Genomic DNA, 20977 nt, shown 5'->3' with positions numbered 1-20977 from the left:
CACACCACTATGACACCTTTTTGAAGACACAGTTAAATGCTGGAGGTGTAAGCAGAGGATTAAACACAGCAGGTGGATAACACTTTAAAAGGTCAACATCTGGGAGACCCTCTTATGCCTTTTGTAGCTTTATTGCTTACAACTACAGTCCCATCTGCTGTCTCTGGGCTTAATGGCTCACTGTAGCCTTTACTTACATCATACTACACATTAAACATGATTGCTAATAGCAGTAGCATGCTATCAAGCCTTGGTATGTTGTACTGGTACCCTCAAGAGATCCACTTATTAAGTCCGACAAAAATGTTTTCAATATGCTTCAGTGCTGTGTCCTGTGGTGTTTGGATAGATCTGAGTCCAAAAAACTTTCAGTTGTCATTCTGACTCTTACATTGTGACCAGAGAGAGAAGAGAAAATGATGGCAATTGATAAGTTAAAATTTTTAAATGAATAAAAAAACAAAATTTGACGCGGGTGCTAGATTAGCTAGGTTAACTGGATAACAGCACCCACTGTTACAAGCGGTATAAGCTATGGGTTTTACAGGTTTCTGTTTCTTGCTTTGAGCCCACATCTTTGTGTTTCAGTTGTCCTTTTCTGTGCTATCCAAAAATAGCTAGCTAAGGTCATCTTTTTTCAACTTAGCTGAGTGAAGACAGCTAGCTAAGGCTAGCTTTATTTGCTTTAGCTGGGCAGGACAGAAAAGGACTGACAAAACACAAAGATGTGGGCTCATAACAAGAAACACCCTGTAAAACCCATAGTTTATATTAGGGGTACCCACTTTTACTAGCAGGCGCTAACATTAGCAAGGTTAGCTGGCTAACTTAGTTTTTCTCAGATCTCTCAGATCTGTTCAGACAACATGGGACACAGGACTGCGACATCTTGAAAACAGGACTTGAAAACCAATAGAATTAAACAACTTGTGGCTTATGTTGTGTTTGTAGGCTGTCTGAGTCTGTTGAAAACAAAGTGAGGACCTTAGTAGTAACTAAGGGGCAGTGATGGATGGGGCTGGCCAGATGCTGGAGGGCTGGGGGTCGTCGTGCAGCCCTGTGTGGTGTGTGCTGCTTCTCCACAATGGGATGAGATTATCCATGTCTCCGTTGTAATAGTCTCAGGCCAGATTACAAGACCATCTGCTGCAGCAGCGCCAAAACCACAGCGAGTGAAGGCAATTAAAGAACCAGTGTGAGGATATGTGCAGTGAAATGGCTGAGTGTTGGAGCTGCAAGCCTTTCTCAGTGTTACTCTGAGATTAAAGATATATGACAGACCCACAATAAAATAAGAGGACACCAGTATTCCCAGTGTGTGACTGGTTTGGGGAGGAATAGTGGGGATCAGTTCCTTTTGAGTAGGAAATGGGACACATTTCCCGATTTACTAAAGCTGCTTTAATCTCAGTAAATGTTACTATTTATTTTCTATGTATTCCTTTTCCTGCTATATAATCTGAAATATAAATTTATCCTGATTGTTCATAATAAACAGCCTGAGTTAGTTTTTAACTTTGTGCATATGAGACAAATGACAGAAAATAATAATAGTTGCAAATTGGTTGTCTGACAAAAAATACAAATTTCACAGATTTCACACAATTTCTTTTACTGACAGAAATCTGAGACTAAAATACCTATTAGAATTAAATTAGGATATGATAGATTTCCAAAATAAATGTTACAGAAAAAAGGAAAGATAAGCAGGAGAAGTTGAATACTACATAAATAAGTCATGAATTGCTTAGAGGTGTAGAAAAGATCTTTCTAATCATTTTATTTGATTTTTAAAAATCTTAATTTGCAAAGTAACCAGTAACTACAACTCTAGAATAACTGTAGCAAAATCAAGAGCACAGTATTATTCTTTAAAGTCGAATAAAATGTAATGAAACATTCACTTAAGTACAAGTACTTTGTATAAATGTATTCTGTGCTGAGGTCAAAAATGATAAAGTTTGCTTTAATTATAGAATATATGAGACTTTGGTTCTTGATATCCTCCATCTTTTGTTCTTTGGGGGCATTTTTGTCAGCATTTTTGTTACAGTAATTAAGTTATTTGATGGTAAAATAAATTTGACTGACTGATAATTCTCCATTTTTGTATTTCCAGGTGATAAAGGTGAGAGGACAACAGGACTCCTTGTGTATCAGACAGATATTGTGAGTAGCATCAACATTAATCTGCGGTAATCTATCTGTGATTCTCATGCGTCAGGGACCAAGAGGCCACTGCTTAAATCTGACATGATGGTAAACAGTGACGTATGGCTCATTATAATTCTGAAGCATGCTTTAGAGTTGAGTGCCAACACATCTGACGACTTTAAAGGACAGTTACTGCAAATTTATTGGGAGTATTTGTAAGGTCAGATTTTATTTTCCCCTCCAAATGTAATCTGGGAGCATTTATCTGAAACTAAACATACTACCTACCTTTGAAAAATCAGATTAGAGAAGCCTCAGATCCTTCTTTAGTATTTCATCATATACTTTTACATAATCACAAAACATTTAGGTTTTGTCATAAAATGTGGAGCATGCCTCTCTCAGGGGGGAAGCACAGACATCGAAATCTCACATCTGTCAGTCGGCCTCTGAAATTACAGATTTTACTCAAAATGATTCGTCCTCCACTCCACCTCCCCCGGCAGGTATTTCTTATGTAAAAGGGGATGAGTCTAGGAAATATTCACTGTACAACAGGCTTACTACTTCATCAAGTGTAACGCTAATGTTCAGAATAATCTCTTTGTATTCAGGGGAATTACACTGGCTGATGTACTGCTGTCATGTTTAAAGAGGAATTTACTATCAACTTTATATATTTATATTTTCCAACATTTGTAGATACAATATGAAAAAACATTTATTTTCTGTTTTAATAAACTGCATATAGGGGCTCCAATGTTCAAAATATACTTTTAAGTATATCACTTAGTGATATACCAACGTTTGTGGTGGTCTTGGTTGGTCTTAAAGACAATTGGGGATCATGGCACCTTGGTTGTACTTTCTTGGTTATACCTCATCCACTTCCTTGATGTGGACCCGCCCATTCTCACCTGAAGTCAATCTCAACTGATCACCTGTTAGTCTATATATCCTCCTCCTTTCCATCGTTCTGTTTGGGTTGAGACTGAGCACATGTTGAGGCTCCTACATCGAATTATACGTTGATGTGAGGCATTCTGTTTTTATATTGGTGTAGTGATGTGGTGTGAAGATTAATGTTTGAATTTACATTGAATTACTTGTGTTTGTGTCACTAACCCGGAAGTAAGTTAGCATTAAGAATAAAAATAAGTACTGTATCTCTTCAAGGTTTGATGTTTTAGCTTTTTCATTCAGTGTACTTTTGGATTTGGCACAGAAAACGTGACAAGGTTGTTGCAAATGCCAGAATATTTACGTTTTATTTCCAAACTACAGCTCTGTGAGCTCAGAAGCTAAATGCTAACATTACAGCCAAGGCTAATGGGAATCTAACAGTTTTGAAGGTTTTGGTGGCGCTAGAAGAGAAGCCACCAAGGCTATAACACTTTGAAGAATGTGTGCAACCATTTTGATTTCAGTTGGTCCAATCGTTGACATATCTGAACTAAAAATGTGATCACCAAAGTGAGGAGGATTCATCCTTAGCTTTACTTTGTTTTTAGTGCTAATTAGCAATTAGCATGCTAAACTAAAATGGCGAAACTCGCAATCTGTCAGATTTACCTCACAGTCCCTTGAAGCACCCAGTGTCTTGAGGGGTTTCCAATTTGTTCCATATAAAATCTTGAATAATGTCATCTGTTATTGATCAGATGTGGAGGAAATTATACATCTCACGTCTGCATTTCAGCTTTTAAAATGATGGCAGTTGTCTTGTGATAGATTACAGGTCAAACCAAAAGTGTTATGTTTGTTACAGAGAGTCTGAGCTACACAATTTTATGACAAGTTTAATGGAAATTAGGAGGAGGGGAAAAGATGAATGAATGAGAGTGAAGGCAGCAGATGTTTTCTCTGAACATCTGTCATCTCCTTCACACACTCCTGTAAGTAATTTATCTTCATTTGTGCCATCAGCAGGCTGTTAGACGTGGAGAGATTTGCCCTGTATACACACACACATTATGGATGGATTTTCATATGAGACCGTGCACATTATGTCATGGGTCAGCGACTGTAAGACAGGCATTTGATCTTATGCCTGTGGCTGCGAGGACTTAGAGATATGTTTTAAAATGAAATGCAGAAAAATCAGGGTGAATGTAAACAGGAAGAACCTTGTCCGGGATTATACTCTGAGCTCATAGTAATCTTTTTTCTTATTAATATGCTCAAAGGGAGTCTGGAATATAATTTGCCATTTGTAATGGATAATATTTGCAGGCAAAGATTTGTAGAAGGGGAGGAGCGACGGGGTTGGACGAGCAGCAGAGAGTTGAAATGAAGCAGAGGAAAACAAAGAGTCACTGGATTGCCATGGGCTTCTATTGTTTCTGCGGAAGTGGAGATAATGAATGCTTCAATCAAGGTGGCAGCACCTCATTAGACCCAGTGGAGGGATATGCACAGTTCTCACCCAAGGAGCCCCAAAGGCAACGAGATTATGAAGATTTGATGCATCTGCTGGGAGGCGAAACACGGTGGCTACATATCGAAAGCCAGGATTAGTTGCCTTTTCATTTCATCTCCTTTTTGGCCCTGGCCTCGACCATGAGGCTAGAGCACGGGCGGCGGGCTTCCCTGGCGCTCACCCTCAACTTTGTGGCGTTTGCTTTTGCCTTATCGGCGGTGACCACCAGCTACTGGTGCGAGGGGACCAGGAAGGTGGCCAAGCCCTTCTGCACGGGGCCACCACTCAAAGTGAAGCAGTGGTTCTGCATCCGCTTCAACAGCTCCAATATCAACGACACCCGGCTGGTGCAGTACATCTTTGAGACCGGGGAGGAGAAGTTTCTGTTGAGGAAGTTCCACACAGGGATATTTTTCTCCTGCGAGCAGGCCGCCGACATGAACGGTAAGACCAAGACCTGACCGAGGCCCCTTCAGCGTCAGCCAGGTGTTCAAAGACAGGAAGTGATGATGGAGGACGCACCTCTCTATCTGTTCACTGAGCATGTTTTATTTAAGTAAAGTCAAGTCAGTTTTATGTTCACAGCCTAATATCACAAATTTGCTTCAAGGAGCTTTAAATCTGTACAGTATACAACACCCTCTGTCCTTAGATCCTCAAAAACCTTCCAAAAAAACCTTTAATGGGGAAAACGTGGAAGAAACCTCAAGCTATGTTGGGTAATTTACGGTAACATACCTTAACAGGGTAGAAATACAAGTAAAAGTCCTGTTTTGAAAGTTTTACTTAAGTAAAAGTACAAAACTATCAAAATAAACTCAAAGAGCCAACAGTGAAAGTACTCATCATGCAGAATCAACCAGGTCAGAGTGATATATTTTATGTTATTGATGCATTATTGTGCAGATGTCACTTTAATGATGCAAATGTACAATATTTTCTTCTGGACTGATGTAGAGTAGAAGTATAAAGCAGAATAAAGACTGTTTTTTACTGGCAGATTTTTTTCTTCATATAGGATTTCATTTCTTAAGAAAGAAGCTAATTGAATAAATATGTTTTCAGGGCCTTTATATGTCCTGATACCGGGGCTGATGTAAATTACTTGACATTGCAAGAGCTAAAAACATCCAAGTCATCCATGTAATTTTAAATAACAAACAGGAAAATGTGCATATAATACAGTGAGTTGTAATTATCATCTGAATCCAGAAAAGGCAAATACATAACTCATATTCATCCCGCTGTGTAGTTTTTGTAAGATTTTGTTTTGCTACCAAAGCTTCAGAACCGGATTAAAACCATTTCTCCGAGCGTTGCATGCAAGCCGTCCCATTTGGTTTCATAAGCTCTGGTAATAAGACTGAGTAAAATAAGTTTGTATAAGGATTTACATGCAATTTACAGACAAATTATTTAATCTACCAACTTCCACCAACACCACCAGTAAATGAAAGCCAGTTCCTCAGTAACACCAAAGGACCAGCTCTAAAAAAAAGAAATCACTTCACGTCTCCAGTTGTAGCTGAAAGTGACTTCACTGTATGAAATTATGGGAATAATACAGCTTGTTTTAAAATGGATTCGTATTGAAGAGCAGATTTGATTGGTGTTACGTTATTACAATAAAAAAGTTGCAATATTTCAAGAAGAAATTAATAATATATAGATAAAAAAAAGTTATATTTTGTTGAGGCAGAAAAGTTTTTTCAGTAACATCAATAACAACAAACTTTACAAATATCATGACCTCAAAATATGACTTTTTCTTAAACATTGTCTTTTTTGTTAAAATATTATAACATATTTCTAGAACTATTAAGATTTTTTTCTTGTAACATTCTTACAATTTTGTCAAATATGACTTTTTCTAGTAATATTACTACTTTCTTGTTGAAAAACACCAAGGTTTTACTTGAAATGTTTTTTTAAATAAGTGTTACTGCAAATTAACTGGTTTTCTTTTCTTCCAATCACAGGGTTTGACTGTCGAGACTTTTCAGAGATTGCACCAGAACATGAAAGAGGTTGGTAAAAATGAAATTTAAAAAGAAAATATTTTATTTTATTGTTATTGTGATGCATTCACGAACATGGGTAACATTATTAGGGCATGTTGCAGCTAAATTTACTCATTTACTTTGATGTCAACTTTAGGTAAATGCACGATATGTAGTATTCTGCGACGCTAGGGGTCACTCAATTAAAACAATATGAAACTATGTAGTTTTGTGACGTTGTGAAGTAGCATGGAATCATGGGAGTTGTTGTCTTCACCACCAGTGCTGTCATTGTAGTCAGCTTCTCTTGGTTAGGATTCTCAGTGTGAATGATTCAGGAGGTTTTTACCAGGAGCTGAATTATCCACAGAGGTCTCCTCCTCTCCAAAACAATTCAGTCTCTGGTGATTAATCAGTGTTTTACCAATGCAGTTTGGAGTCGAGCTGCTGCTAACGTTTGCTCAGCTTATTTCCCTGATAACTTCAGAACCAAATGTCTGATGACTGAAATCTTTCATCAGGTTAAAATATATAATTAAAAATTGTAAAAATGTGGCTTAAAACTGGATAAAAAGTCAAGTTTGACCACTGACACATACACAAAGGGGATATGACGCCATCAACAGGTGACCAAATGAAACAGACTGTAACCTTGATTAAAATTACAGATATTCTGTTAACATTTGCAAGTTTTTTAGATATTTTAATGTGGGAAAGTTACATGTTATACCTGTAAGTGTGAACCACCAAACAAAATAAAATAAACTCTTAACTCCTTTAGACAAGAGCCACAGAATTCAGTACTGAAGGGGCCCATCAAATTCATAAACGACACAACCAATAGATAAACAGTAAACCTTTGGGGCCCCTGGGGGTCTTTGGCCCCATTTGTAGTCATCCAGTTTTTGGCTGTTGTCCTGATTTCAGAAATCCATCCAGTCCAGACAGTCAGATTCAGATCTGCAGACCTGAAATGAGTGGACCTGTTGTACCCACATGTATGTCCTCCTTCAGACAAGTGGGATTATTCATTAGGGAGCGGGTATTATGAGGACAACACATCTCAATTCTCCCTCCCCCATGTTTTTCTGTTTTCCCAGGGGTCCTGTGGTTGTGTATCGTGGCTGAGACTCTGTACCTCACCCTGCTCTTCACAGGGGGGGCTCTGATGACTCTGGAGCAGTGTCCCTGCTTCAGTATCATGAACAAACTGAAGCTCAGTGCCTTCGCCGCCTTGTGCACTGCCCTGTCAGGTAACACTGAATATATCTCATCCATCACTGTGCTGTGTTTTCTATCCATCTGTTGCCGTGTCGTTCGTTTAGCGTGGGTGTATCTAATGTTTTTTGACTGACCTCCTCCTGCCATGATAACACTACGACACGTAGAAATCCCACAGAGGGTCTGATTGCAGTTACAGTTACACAAACATTGCGCAGAGGAGGAAATAATCTGATTGGCTGAGGTTAACCCCCCCAGTGGGCGTGGCCAGTTTTCTCTGCTTGCATCAGACTGGATCAAAGGCAAAAGACAGAAGTATCATTTCGCCTTTTAATTGATTTAACGAAAACTTTTCGTTTCAGTCATTTTCTTTATATTATTATAACATAAAGAGTACGGTCTAGACCTGCTCTGTATGGAAAGTGCCTTGAGATGACTTTTGTTGTGATTTAGCACTAAATAAATAACATTGACCTTACTTGATTAAGACAGTTTTCACAACATTGTTGTGTAAATGCAGAAATTTTAAAATGCAAATGGAAAACGTTCCTATTTTTAACAAAACTGGTGTCACAACAATAAAATGTAAGTATGAGTCATAATAAGCAGCTTGAACAAATGATCTGTGGGGTTGTTTTTTATCAAAGGACGGCCTCATTTAAGTTATTATGGTAAACTGAGGAAACAGTTAATTATTTACACATCCAGCAGTTGTAGTGTTATTTCCTCCTGAGGGAAATATCTGGCTCTTTAGCTGCTCCACTATATTTGCTAGCTAGCTGCTAACTGTGTCTGTCTGCTGTTTGCTGTTCAAGTATTCAGTGAGTTTGTAGAGTTCTCTTTGTTTGTTTTCTTGTTTTTTGCTAAAAACTGCTGATGCATTGGCCAAAAACGGTTCTACCAGAACAGCAAAGTTGTGGGTTTGGACGGATTAACAGCTGCAGATTCAGCTGTGTGATCATCACTACAAGCAACTCCTTCCACATTTGTCACATTTGATTAATTTTAATTGTATTATAAAATATTGGTCATAACCATTTTAACTAAGGGTAAAGTAAAACATTTGTTTTTGAAGTAGCATCTGCGTCTTACACTCTCTGATTTATTTGCTTTGATTTTATTCAAACACTTGTGTTCTGTAACTATCTGGAGCAAACGTGGAGATGTGTTTTATGGGAAATAACTGTGCTGTAGAGGAGTAAAGGAGCAGGGCAGCAGGTCAGGCTGGCTGAAGGAGGTGAATCACACACAGCAGCTGACTGTACCGCGTCCACTCGCTGCCTCGGAGGATTTACTGGTTTGTTGACTAATCGGATTGGAGCCTGGGCAGCGGTTTTGGGCCGTGCCAAGACCTGCCCAGAGGAGCTACCTCCCTCCCTCCCCTCCTCTACTCTCTACTCCCCCATCCTCTGACTCCCATCCCCCCCTGTTGTTACGAGTTAATCCCAAGAAAAGCAGCTGTGGACGGGGCAGACTGCTGGATGAGAGAGGGCCAGGGAGATAACAGAGAGGCACAGCCCAGTTCACCTCACCCACAGTCCGTCTGAATATCACACATCACAGTCTCTGTTCAGGGACTGAGGATAAAAGTAAGAGCATGTTTCAGGCTCCAACGCTGAGTCTGCAAAACAGAGTTACTCTCAGAAAATATTTTTTCCTTTAAGATCTCACTCTATGTTTATTTGCAAGGAAACTGAAACCAGTGCATCATTTGTAACAAGGTGCAAATCAAATGTCCTTAAATGAAGGCTTTTAAAAGTTTTTGATACCACTACATAGCCAATGCATTAACAGCTACAACAGAACTGAGCTGCCTCCAGTGATGGAAAGTAACACCAGCGCTAACTCGTTTTGCTTCTAGTTCTATCACTTTTCCTCTAGTAAAGTTAGCATGCTAACAAGCTAGCCCTGGCCCTTCCATCATCATAATTCCATATTGCAATAGTGAGTCAGTATGAGAGGATGAAGGCATAGTGCTGCCCAGGATACTCTACCTTCTCAGCAGCAAACAGCAGACAGATTTTTGGTGAGTCATCTTCTGTGATCAGAGAGAATGAAAACAACCAAATCAGAACCCTCTTCAGTCTTTATGTTGCTCAGGAAATAATGGAAAAACTGGGGTTTTCATTTGTATGTGCCACTGCAGAGTATTCACTCTGATTTTGCTCGTTCTCAGGCCTTTGTGGGATGGTGGCCCACATGATGTTTACCACCATATTCCAGCTGGCTGTCGCGATGGGGCCAGAAGATTGGAGGCCCAAGACCTGGGACTACAGCTGGTCTTATGTGTAGGCGCTGATATTTTTTCTTTTTTCACCCACTAAATATATATCTTCAGTGTATCCATATAGTTAAAGTCAGGTGCATTGAGAGCTGTCAAAACCAAATGTCTCAGATGTTTTCTTTGTCAGTTTATTATTAGTACATACACCGATCAGCTACAACATTAAAACCACTGACAGGTGAATTAATAACATTGATCATCTGTCCTGCTGGTAAACCTTGGGTCCTTCATTCATCTGGATGTTACTTTGACATGTACCATCCACCTAAACATTGTTGTAGACCTAGCACACAAACCCATGGCAACAGCAGGATGACAAACCCACTACGCCACCAACCCTGCTCAGAAATGTCTTGGGGAACATGACAAAGAGCCCAAGGTGTTGACCCAGCCTCCAAACTCCCCAGATCCTAATCTGATCCAGCATCTGTGGGACCTGTCTAATATTGTGTAGGTCGACCTTGCGTTACCAAAACAGCTCTGAACCATCAGGACATGGACCCAAGACCTCTGAGGGTCTTTTCTGGTGTCTGGCACTTGGACGTTGGCAGCAGATCCATTGGGTCCTGTGCATTGTGCTGGATCTGGCTTGTTCCAACCCATCCCACAGATGTTGGGTCATATTGGGATCTGCAGAGTTTGGAGCCCAGGTCAACACCTTGGGGTCTTGGTTGTGTTCCTTGAGTCATTTCCGAGCAGGGTTGGTGGCATAGCAGGTTTGTCCCTGGGTGGTACAATTCAAAATAACATCCAGGTGAATGTCAGGACCCAAGGTTTCCCAGCAGAACTTTGTATTCTAACGCAAGTGGTTTCAATGTTGTGGCTGATCTGTATATATCATAGTTCTTTTAATGTTATCCCAAAGACTTTCAAGAAAAGAACTTTCTGTAATCGTTGTTCTGAGTTCTCATTTTATTTGTCTCAATATGTCAAACCTCTCCTCAGCTTAGCATGGGGCTCTTTCGGCACCTGCATGGGCTCTGCAGTGACAGCGCTGAACAGATACACAAAGACCATCATAGAGTTTAAATACAAGCGGCGGAACATTGAGAAAAGCCTGATGATCAAGCAGAAGATGATGGAGCTGGACCTCCCCGAGCAGATGTGGGACATGTACCTGACCGCCGTGCCCGCCGACACAGAGGCACCGCTTGAACTGCCGGCTAACGGCCACAAACCCTCCACGGGAACAACATATGTGGTGGAAATGGACAGTGCACCAGAACAACAAGGAGAGGCGTACTGCTAAAAATGGAGTCTCTGTCCCTGTCCCTGTTCCTGTTCCTGCCCCCCATTGGACCAGTTTACAGGGATGATTTCCTGGACCCAGATTGACTCTTGTTCTTGGATTTAAATTTCTAATTCAGGAGAATGTTTGTTTGTTTGGTTCCTTGACACACATTGGATGTAAATGGAAATAACGTAACATGGTCTGCTTTGACCCGACACGCATTTTATCAAATCTTTCCATCCAATATTATTAGTGGGAGGAAGGGAGGAAGGCTGCAATTTCAGTGTCTTCACACAAAGCTGTGTCGAGCAGCAGCTCAGACCCTTTACATATCTTTCAACTTAGGAGATTCTTTGGATCTCAATGATACGCAAAATGTCCACACAGGAAAGAGATGGGAAACAATTACAAAGAGATACAAATCTCAAAGACACTAAACGACTGCAAGACACAAAAAATTAGTAGAAATAATGTGGTTGACTGTTATGTGTCTCTTTCAGTCTTGGATTCTTGCTCCTACTGTATGAAGGAGGGGTGAGGGGCATTTTAAATGTTTGTTACCATGGCCCCGTTGTCTTGTCGTTGAGATTATACTTGTTAACAAAAAGTACATTTTGCTGTATTGATGATCGGTACCTGGCAGGAAAATTTACAGTATCTGTGAGCAAGAAATGGAAGGAACAAATCTACTTTATTCTAATTTAAATCAGGAATTTGCTTTTAATCTCCCCTTGGTTTTATTGAAACAGCTGCCATCTTTACGACTTCTCTGATGCTTTTTGATCAGTTCTTATTGGTGTAATGGTTTGACAGCACCAGACCAGAATATGACTGAGTGAGGGGAAATGTCTTTAATGGAGAAAGACTGACATCTACTGGAACTAAAGTATATTAAACACAAAATGTGGACATCTTTGTTTTTCTAGCACAACACAGAAATGGATTTCTGTATCCTCTGATCATGCAGTATGTGTGTTACTGAAGATGTGAAATAAAATATGAGTGTGCTCTTATAAGTGATTGGTGATTCTCCTGAAAACAAACGACTCTACAAGATCCAATTAAAACTTGTATTACTGTTGAACTCGGTTTCATATCGTTTGGTTTCGTCCTGAAGACTCTTTCCCGTTTGACTCTCACATGAACTGATGCTGTTGTTTCAGTCGAGCCAAAGTTTTTTCCTGCAGCAGTAATCTGTTGGGTGGCGAGAATCCAAGATATACTGTGTTTGCCCGACATCTGCTGATTTCACCGTCATAGCTACAGGAAAATTACAGTTTCTGCAGCTCGTTCCTTCCAGTTATGATATAATCTTGTGATGCATGATTGCATGATTTTGGCAGAGTGTTTTTCAGTGTTATTTCTGAAATGGGCCTTATTTTTGAATGTTTTGGGGTGTAAACGATTGATGTAGGTCGGTACAACTTTCTCTTAATGCTGCATCTTGTCATTTTCTTTACAGAAATAATCATTTTTATTTTGAATTACATGGACAGTCAAGTCAGAGAAGAAAAGTTCATGTCTGAATTGTCAACAACACACAACATTATGCTCTGGTTAAATATTACAGTCATAATAAATATTGAATTGCCTTGTTCCAACATTGAAAAATAAGTTTGTGAGGAATAATACCAGATTAAAAGTGCAATATTAAGAAAATAAAAGCATCAATTTGCAAGTTTCACATCAACAAAAACCCATGAAAATAAAATCAATATTGCTCAGCAACTTCACCTTGATTTTGCGTAACTTTACTCATATTAAATTTATGATTCTTTAGAAATTATATGAATCATACTGTGCCTCAAACAAACAATTGTCATTCACAACTACAACTTAGATGCTGCAGGTGTTTTACATTCTCCCTTTGGCCTCTATAGTGTCGAACAGACGGGTACATGAGGTTGTAGTTGATTTGAGGTAGCAGTTCAGGCTCTAGCAGACAAATGAGCTTCAGTCAAGTGATAACGAGGTCTTTAAAATGTTGCAGTGGGTGTTCCTCGATGTATTTCTGTATGTACCAACATGAGACACGAGCCTTGAGGTTTTCTTCAACCAGAAAGTCCATCGCAGCCTGAAAAAGAAACAAACAGCAATCAATATAAAGTATGTCTTGACACGAGAGATTTTCAAAACCAACTGAGGCCTGATAAGTCTTACCTGTGACAGCAGTGCAGCGACACCTTGGCCCCTGAACGTCTCTGGTACGTAGGTTGACATCAGATCCACTTCCTTCTCTCCAGTGAATTTGTAGCTCAGCACTGCACATTCATGGGTCCCTGTGGCCACAACAAATTTTAAATTAGTGGGATCCTGGTGGGCAGTATATAACGCTGGTTAGTAGAGTAAAAAGTATATTTTCTCCTCAATATTTCCCTTTGAACTGCAGTGAAGTAGAAGTATAAAGTAACATAAAAGTAAAGTCCTAAGTACCTAAAATGCAATTGAGTACATTACTGGAGTAAAGATACTTCATCACATCCTCCCTACAACGAAACTAGAAAACAAAATCTGTTGGATAGAAATTCTAAACAAACAATGCCAAACTCCCTTTAGAAATATCCAAATTTATGTAGGCATCACTCGCCTGTTACTGCTGTGGTGGTGAGGGCAATCCGCCAAAAAAGTACAAAAAACTGTTGCTTTTGGTTTTAATATCTATGCCGAACTCTTAAGGGAATGGAAAAAAGTTGTATAAATGACAAGTCATTGACATCAGTTACGCAACGGGATTCGCACGAGCGAAGTCACATTAAATTCTCTGATTTTTAAACGAAGTTTTGCTAAGCGTTTTCTCCTCGAGAGAGATGGCGACGGTTAATATTATGCGGTTAAACAACTGAAACGGAACAGTTACAGTATCTGAATATCCTCAGAACAGATTAATCATTCACGGAGAAATGTGTTTCAGCAGGCCGCGAGTGAACCTCGGGCTCTCTTAAGAGAATGTCCCCCGGTAGAGAAGCGTCAGCCCCGGCTGAGTGTGCTTACCGGCGCCGCTGCCCGGAGTGACCGTGAAGCGCTGGTTCTGTCGGTCATGTTCCACCATCAACCTGCAGCCGGAGCTTAACGAAGTGAAGGCGGCGGGATAAGACGTCACCCGCAGAGTTAACGCTGTGAGTCTGGAAAACATGTTAAAGGACATTTATCCATGAAAAGACAAACTAATACTGAGCAGCATGTAGCGGTGATGGTAAAGACTGTCCACTAGAGGGCGCCACATGTAAACATGATTATTTTTTCATGACCTTTACTTGACCTCTGCATGAGACGTACTCAAATATTTTACTTAGGTTACTGATACATTATATCAAAATACATAGTTTACAAGTAAAAGTCCCACTCAACTAAAAGTAATATGTAATTAAAATACAATGTTCCTGTAACTTTAACATTTTAGTTTACAGTCCAAATTATTAATAAACTAGTCAGCAGTAATTTAAATAATTGGTGCAGCCATACAGAATAAATTAAAGATGTAACTGTTTCTGTGCCAGCTGACAACTTTATATTCTACCTATAATTCTATTTAATTATATGGGCATCTACAGGAAATTATTCGGAAATAAATTACAATTAAACTGGTCTTGGTGCCAGCAAAAATCTATTTTAACTAAAAAAAAAAAAACATAAAAATTGATAAATAAGAGAATTGAGTAAAATAAATTATGAGCATTTACATTCATACACATATCTACTTTATTGATGTTTTTTAAAAAATATAATCACATCCACAAATACAAGAACAGATGCAACATTTTCTCCACAATTCACTATTTGTATGTAAATTCTGCACATTGATTATGACATTATGTATTTCAACCTGTAAAATATACAGAAATTAATTATTTCTAATAGAGAAACTATGTTTAACTGTACATATTAGGTTTCACTACAACTCAGACCTGGTCAATACAAACTACACTTCTTTTAAAATCCTAATTTCATACACACATCTCAGTTAAAGACAGTGTTTCTAACAAGAGAAACATTTAATATGGTTTAAATTCTATCTGAAGGTCAAAAGTTTTAATGGAAAAACACAAAACTGCATCATTAACACCCGTTCTTACTCTGACTTTTTTCACCTTCACCAGAAAATCTACGCTACATCTTCTCTGAGGCAGCGGCGGTGTTCTTCACCCCTGCAGCCATCACAGCGAAGAAAACATTAGGGAAGAAAGATCTGGCGTAGATGGCCACCTTGGGGAGCGAAGGAGCAATTACCACCTCCTTCCTCTTGTTGTTTAAAGTCTTGACAATCTCAGCGGCTGCTTCGTCTGGAGAAACGCCGCTGGGTTTCTTTGTGTACAACACTGCAGAGACACAGGTGAGATGAGATCAGGTAAAAGCTCAGGGGTCGTCCTGAGGTTCTTTCTATTTCAGTTTGTATGAATCATTTAGTCTTATTTTACTCACGTGACCAGATGGATTTGGAGGAGGCTGCCTGCGTGTTTTCAGACGCTGAGCTGCTGATGAAGGTGTGGTTGATGGTGCTGACGGAGATGCCATACTCCTCCACCTCAGCTCTCAGGCAGTCGAAGAAGGCCTGGACTGCGTGTTTGGAGGCTGCATCTGAAACAGTAAATACAGCATCTTATACTGCAGCCGTCTACATCCCATCATTACCATTAACTAAGTTTGGAGAACATTATTAGCCTCTATGTGCTCGGCACTTTTTGTTTTTTCTTTGTCTATCAGATAAATTATAATTATTATTTCATTTTATAAGATTTATGTTGTGTACATGTACAAATAAACCCCAAACTCTAGTGTAACTAGCATGGATGGATTACTGAACAGGGGTCTGAAAGGTCAAGGAGCCTGTGGAAGAAACACAAAATGACAACAAAGAGATGCAAAACAACCTTATAGAGATGCAAAAATGATCACAAAAACACATGCAACAACCACAGGGATGCAAAATGACAACAAAGAGACATGAAACAATCAGAGAAAGACACAAAAAAGACACACAATCAATCAACTACAAAGAAACAAAATGGCTGCATGGTTTTATTTAAGATTTCTTTGTGTATTTTCAAGGCTTCAAACTCACATGTGGTGCGGAAAGGCACGGCGAGTTTCCCCTGGATGCTGTTGACCAGGAGCAGGTGACCAGTTCTCCTGGAGATCATGGAGGGCAGCACGCCTGAAACAGAAACGTGAGATGACACGATCACACGTCTGCAGCCTGAAATCTAAAGAAATCCTCCATCGCATCTCCATCCTCTACCTTTAGCCAGCGTTCACCGGTCCAAAGTAATTGTTGTCCATCAGTAACTTGTCCATCTCCAGGGACAGATTCTGTGCAGGTGCTTTGACCTTCATGCTGCTGTTGAGGATGAGGACGTCCAGGCAGCCGTAACAGTCCAGGATCTCTGCGATCGCCTCGGGCAGACTGTCCATATCCCCGAAATCCAGCAGCACCAGCTTCGGAGGAAACGTCTGAAGAGGAGGAGGAACGGTGATGGAAAGTAACTTCTACAAGTTCTACTCACGTTTTCAGGTACTTTACATGAGTATTTCCATTTTATGCTGCTTTGTATTTCTACGTCACTTAATTTCAGAGGGAAATATTGTGCTTTTTACTCCACTACATTTCCTTAACAGCTGTATGTTACTTTTCAAATTAATATTTTAGATTGAAAAATATATGATGAGCACAAAAACGCAATGTTGAAGATCAAACCAGTGGTTCCCAGTGTTTGAAAGTAACAAAGAACATTTAGTTTAACAAATTAAAGTTTGATACTTAAGTAAGTTTTTATTATGAAATGTTTATCACTGACAGTCACTAGTTCTTTGACTTTTTTTTTTTAATTTATTTTATTATTATATTATTATTATATTATTATTACATACTCTGAAGGGGGTCATTCTGTTCAACGAGTATGATTACTTTTGATATTTTAAGTACTTTTTCTGATAACACTTTTGTACTTTTGAATGGAGGATTATCTACTTAAAACAGTATTTCTACACTGTGTATATATTACTTTTAGTATATATATATATATATTATATAATATATATAATTATATATATATATAAGTACTTTTTCTACCAGTGGTGGTTTCCCAACATTTTTAGCTCGTGACCCCTGATAAAAAGAATTCAGGTAACTATTAGACTATGAGTTCACAGAAAACAACAAAGATTAGAGAGAATCATCTCACGACCCCTTTCTTGTGATCCTTTGGAGGGGCCTGACTCCTAGGTTGGGAACCACTGCTCTAAACTAACTGTATATAAAGTAGTTAAAACTAGCTGCATCTAAAGTAGCTACAATAGTAAAATGTTGCTGAAGTATAAGGTCACAAGATAAACAATCAAGTAAAGTACTAGTTCCTACATTCCACCATCAGTTATAGAGAAATACTTGAGACTTGTTTCAGCACCGGTAAACTTACTACAGTTGGGTCTGAGGAGTTCGCCAAATCATCAGCAAGTTCTTCAAGTTTCTCCCAGCTTTTCCCGCAGAGGATCAACCTCGCTCCTCCTTTGTGAAACACACCTGCGCATTCTTCATTGAAACAAGTTGAAAAACGGAAAAACTTAAATTATATTTAAGGTTACCGGTACCAAGTTTTCGCCTTAAACAACAAAGTATGCTTATGTTACCTTTTCCAAGCCCAGATAAGGCGTCAGTTAGAATCACCACCTTGTTGCGTACTGATGTTTTGGACAACAGACCAACAATGAAACCATAGAGGTAAAAAAATCCAGCTGTCAGCACAACGACGAAGGGCACCAGGAGAACAGTGGTGGTCCATGTTGGATCCATCTCGTGGAGGATATTCTAAAAAAATGTTTTATTTTTATGTTAAATATGCAAAATTGAAATGAAACAAGAGCATGTGGTTGTAAATGTTCACACAAAAGTATAATATTATCAGAAATACACTTATTCGCTTTCCAATACCACTCTCATATCTTTCTATGAAGCTACAGACAGCAGTCTGTTAGCTTAGCTTAGCATAAAGAAAGGAAGCAGAGTTTAACAGCTAGCCTGGCTACTACCAGGAGCTCTATGGGCCCTGTTCATCAAAATGTATCTCCACATGCGTCTTGAGTGACCACTTGTGATCGGATCTCACTTCTTAATCTCACCAGCAGGAGGCAGCAGTGCACTTCCTAGTCTACCAAGTCTACTGGAAATTAAAAGTAGAGGAAGAAATCAAATGATGCAAAATGCTTAAAATGCGTAGACGTAACAGGCAAAATGTCCCTAAGGATTCTTTGAACACATGGGAGATTCTTATAGCAGGCGGTAAGTCAACCAAACAAACTGTTTGTGCTAAGCTAAGGTAAGCTTAACTAAAATAAGCTAACCAGCCACTAGTGGTAGCTTCATATTCACCATACAGCTGTGATAGTGGTATCAATCTTCTTGTAAACTTTTTGGTAAGAAAGCAAATAAGCTAATATTCCTTTTTTTAAAACAACAACAACAACAAAAAACACTTTAAACCACCACTGCAGTGGGATGTCGTGGTTAGCTAACAGGATTTTGTTGCTAAAGCATGTTTAAAAATGTAAACATGCTTCTTGGATGGAGAATGATTTTTTCTCTGGAGATGTAGATGAGATGGGATGATGGGATGTCGAAGGTGATTTTTTTATTTAAGAAAAAGGAGCATTTCATACCCACAAGCTCTCCGGCTCGGTAACATTGGAATCCATCTCACCCTCTACAACCATTTTTAAATCTAGCTTTATTATTACAACTCTGAAACAAAAACAGACAAGATATTTTTTAACCATTTTCCCTCACAAAACGTAATGGATAAATACAACATAATTAATGTCTCTGTATGAGATATGTGCTTACTGGATACTTGGATATTTGGATATTTATACACATAAATTTTTCATGAGGTAAAATCACATCCACAAGCCATAAAACTGAAACTAAGATTTAATTGGAAATTTTCCACGATTGGAATATATCAAACGTTTCTCTAGCTCCCTCTCAGACTTGTTTAGGTTGTTTTGAGCTGCTTGTATTCTTAGTTCCTCATGTTAAAACTGTTCCAAGCTATTTGTGAACCTTGTACGAATGAAGCAGCGGCTCATTACAAGCATTAAAATCTTAATTTTGAACCATCAAATTCAACTTTTTAGCTTCAAACCATAGTTTAAGCTTTCAAAACTTCTTTTAATCTTCCAGATTTTAGTTTCAATTTTATGAATCATGAATGTGATCATGCCTCATATATTCAAAATGTTTTTAGTCCTAGTTCGACCATGTAAAGCATTATGTGCGACTAACCGAACTTTGAAGTGACTGTAAACATTTTTTGTTGGAAACAAAATCAGATTACCACAAATAGATGCAAAATGGCCACAGAGAAACACAAAACAACTGTGAAAAGATGCAAAATCACCACAAAGATACATATAATGCAGCCATGTTGTTTGTAGACATTGTGTATCTTTTTGTTTAAGAGTCTTGCTCCTGTGTAGAAGGGGTTGGGGGCCTTTTAAATTTCCAATCCTGATAACCTGTGCATGAACTCACTGTGTTTCAGTCACAGGTTCTTTTTCAGAGTCAAACTTTCCTTCACATAAAACTTTAGTTGTTAGAAACCAGTGGACTGAGCCAGTTTTTTGTCGTCAGATCATAAAGACCAACAGTCTGTTCTGGTTGTGTCCAACAGGGAATCTGAAGATAACCTTTTGGTTTAGGTTTACCGAGCCAAGCACCAGCTGTTTGTCCAAGAGGGGGCTTCTAAATATAAACTGCCCCAGAAATAGATCCGGTATCTCTCACAAAGGCTCAGTGTCACTGAGTACTAGTCACATTATTCCACAACAAAGTCAAGATAACCATAAACACAAAGGAGATAGCAGCGGTTTATCTCATGCTGCAGCAGTGTAGCATTAAATTAAAGATTAAAAACTCTCAGAATCCTCCAGTTAGTCGCTCAGTGGCAGTTCATCTCTAACCGTCTGACTTCCATACTGCAAGAAACGAATTAGCAGTCGGCACTTACTGCTCAGTCTCAGGCCTCTGCAGGTTTCCTGGGCTGGAGTTTTTAATTCCTCTCCTGAGGAGCTGGAGCTGCTCAACTCAGCAGCTCATTCACAGAGAGTCCACCAACATGACAGCCGGCCGGCCGGCTACAGCTATACTCTGGGATTTGAGGTCTTTTAATAGCAGCACAGCTGAGTCGGTTATTTTCCATGTATGTTGTCGACATGTTATGTTTAGGATGACAGGCAGGGAGGAGTCGGGGGGGTGAGACAGGTGTTTCTATTGGCTGCAGAATGGCTTCCTTCAGGTGAAATAAATAATGATTATACATGGTTATATAATGCATTTCAGATTTAAGAACAGAAACAAGCTTTACCAGAGTTATGCACTGAGAAAGGAGCAGGAGTCCAAAATTAAAATGTACAAAAATGAAACTTTACAGGCCTTAATTAACAGAAAATTAATTTCCAATAAGATTTATATCAAATTAATCACAAAAAATCACTTTTTTCCAGGCTTAAAATGTGATTATCAGATCTGTTGAGAATGAGGGTAACTGGTGGATGCAGCCTTGTGGTGAATTAACTCGAGTTTTAATGACTTCACAAACAGAAGAATATAAACACTTTGATAAAACAGATGAGCTCAATATAATTCAAATAATTCACCCTGATAGAAGTGATTATAA

General features: G+C 39.0%; 3 protein-coding genes across 3 annotated transcripts; 1 reads left to right on the top strand and 2 right to left on the bottom strand.

Annotated features, from left to right (window-relative positions):
* The first annotated feature begins 3866 nt into the window (after nucleotides 1–3866).
* LOC108873375 (germ cell-specific gene 1-like protein) lies at nucleotides 3867–13144 on the top strand. The gene is made up of 5 exons (XM_018661537.2): nucleotides 3867–5017; nucleotides 6553–6600; nucleotides 7674–7826; nucleotides 9971–10082; nucleotides 11024–13144. The coding sequence occupies exons 1-5, from the start codon at nucleotides 4714–4716 to the stop codon at nucleotides 11325–11327; spliced, it is 921 nt and encodes a 306-aa protein (XP_018517053.1). The 5' UTR covers nucleotides 3867–4713; the 3' UTR covers nucleotides 11328–13144.
* Nucleotides 12752–14532, bottom strand: LOC108873377 (protein NATD1). The gene is made up of 3 exons (XM_018661540.2): nucleotides 14301–14532; nucleotides 13470–13588; nucleotides 12752–13383 (listed from the first exon to the last, which is right to left on the bottom strand). The coding sequence occupies exons 1-3, from the start codon at nucleotides 14452–14454 to the stop codon at nucleotides 13267–13269; spliced, it is 390 nt and encodes a 129-aa protein (XP_018517056.1). The 5' UTR covers nucleotides 14455–14532; the 3' UTR covers nucleotides 12752–13266.
* A 452-nt stretch (nucleotides 14533–14984) lies between these two features.
* On the bottom strand, nucleotides 14985–20501 carry LOC108873374 (dehydrogenase/reductase SDR family member 7C-B-like). The gene is given in 9 exon segments (XM_018661536.2): nucleotides 14985–15625; nucleotides 15729–15884; nucleotides 16369–16461; nucleotides 16546–16558; nucleotides 16560–16757; nucleotides 17723–17835; nucleotides 17934–18111; nucleotides 18960–19041; nucleotides 20309–20501. Coding segments are annotated over 8 exon segments (1014 nt in total). The 5' UTR covers nucleotides 19014–19041; nucleotides 20309–20501; the 3' UTR covers nucleotides 14985–15416.
* Nucleotides 20502–20977: the final 476 nt, after the last annotated feature.

This window comes from Lates calcarifer, linkage group LG11 (genome assembly GCF_001640805.2).
Source record: "Lates calcarifer isolate ASB-BC8 linkage group LG11, TLL_Latcal_v3, whole genome shotgun sequence".
NCBI lineage: Eukaryota > Metazoa > Chordata > Actinopteri > Centropomidae > Lates > Lates calcarifer.
This window is presented reverse-complemented; position numbering and strand designations above follow the sequence as displayed.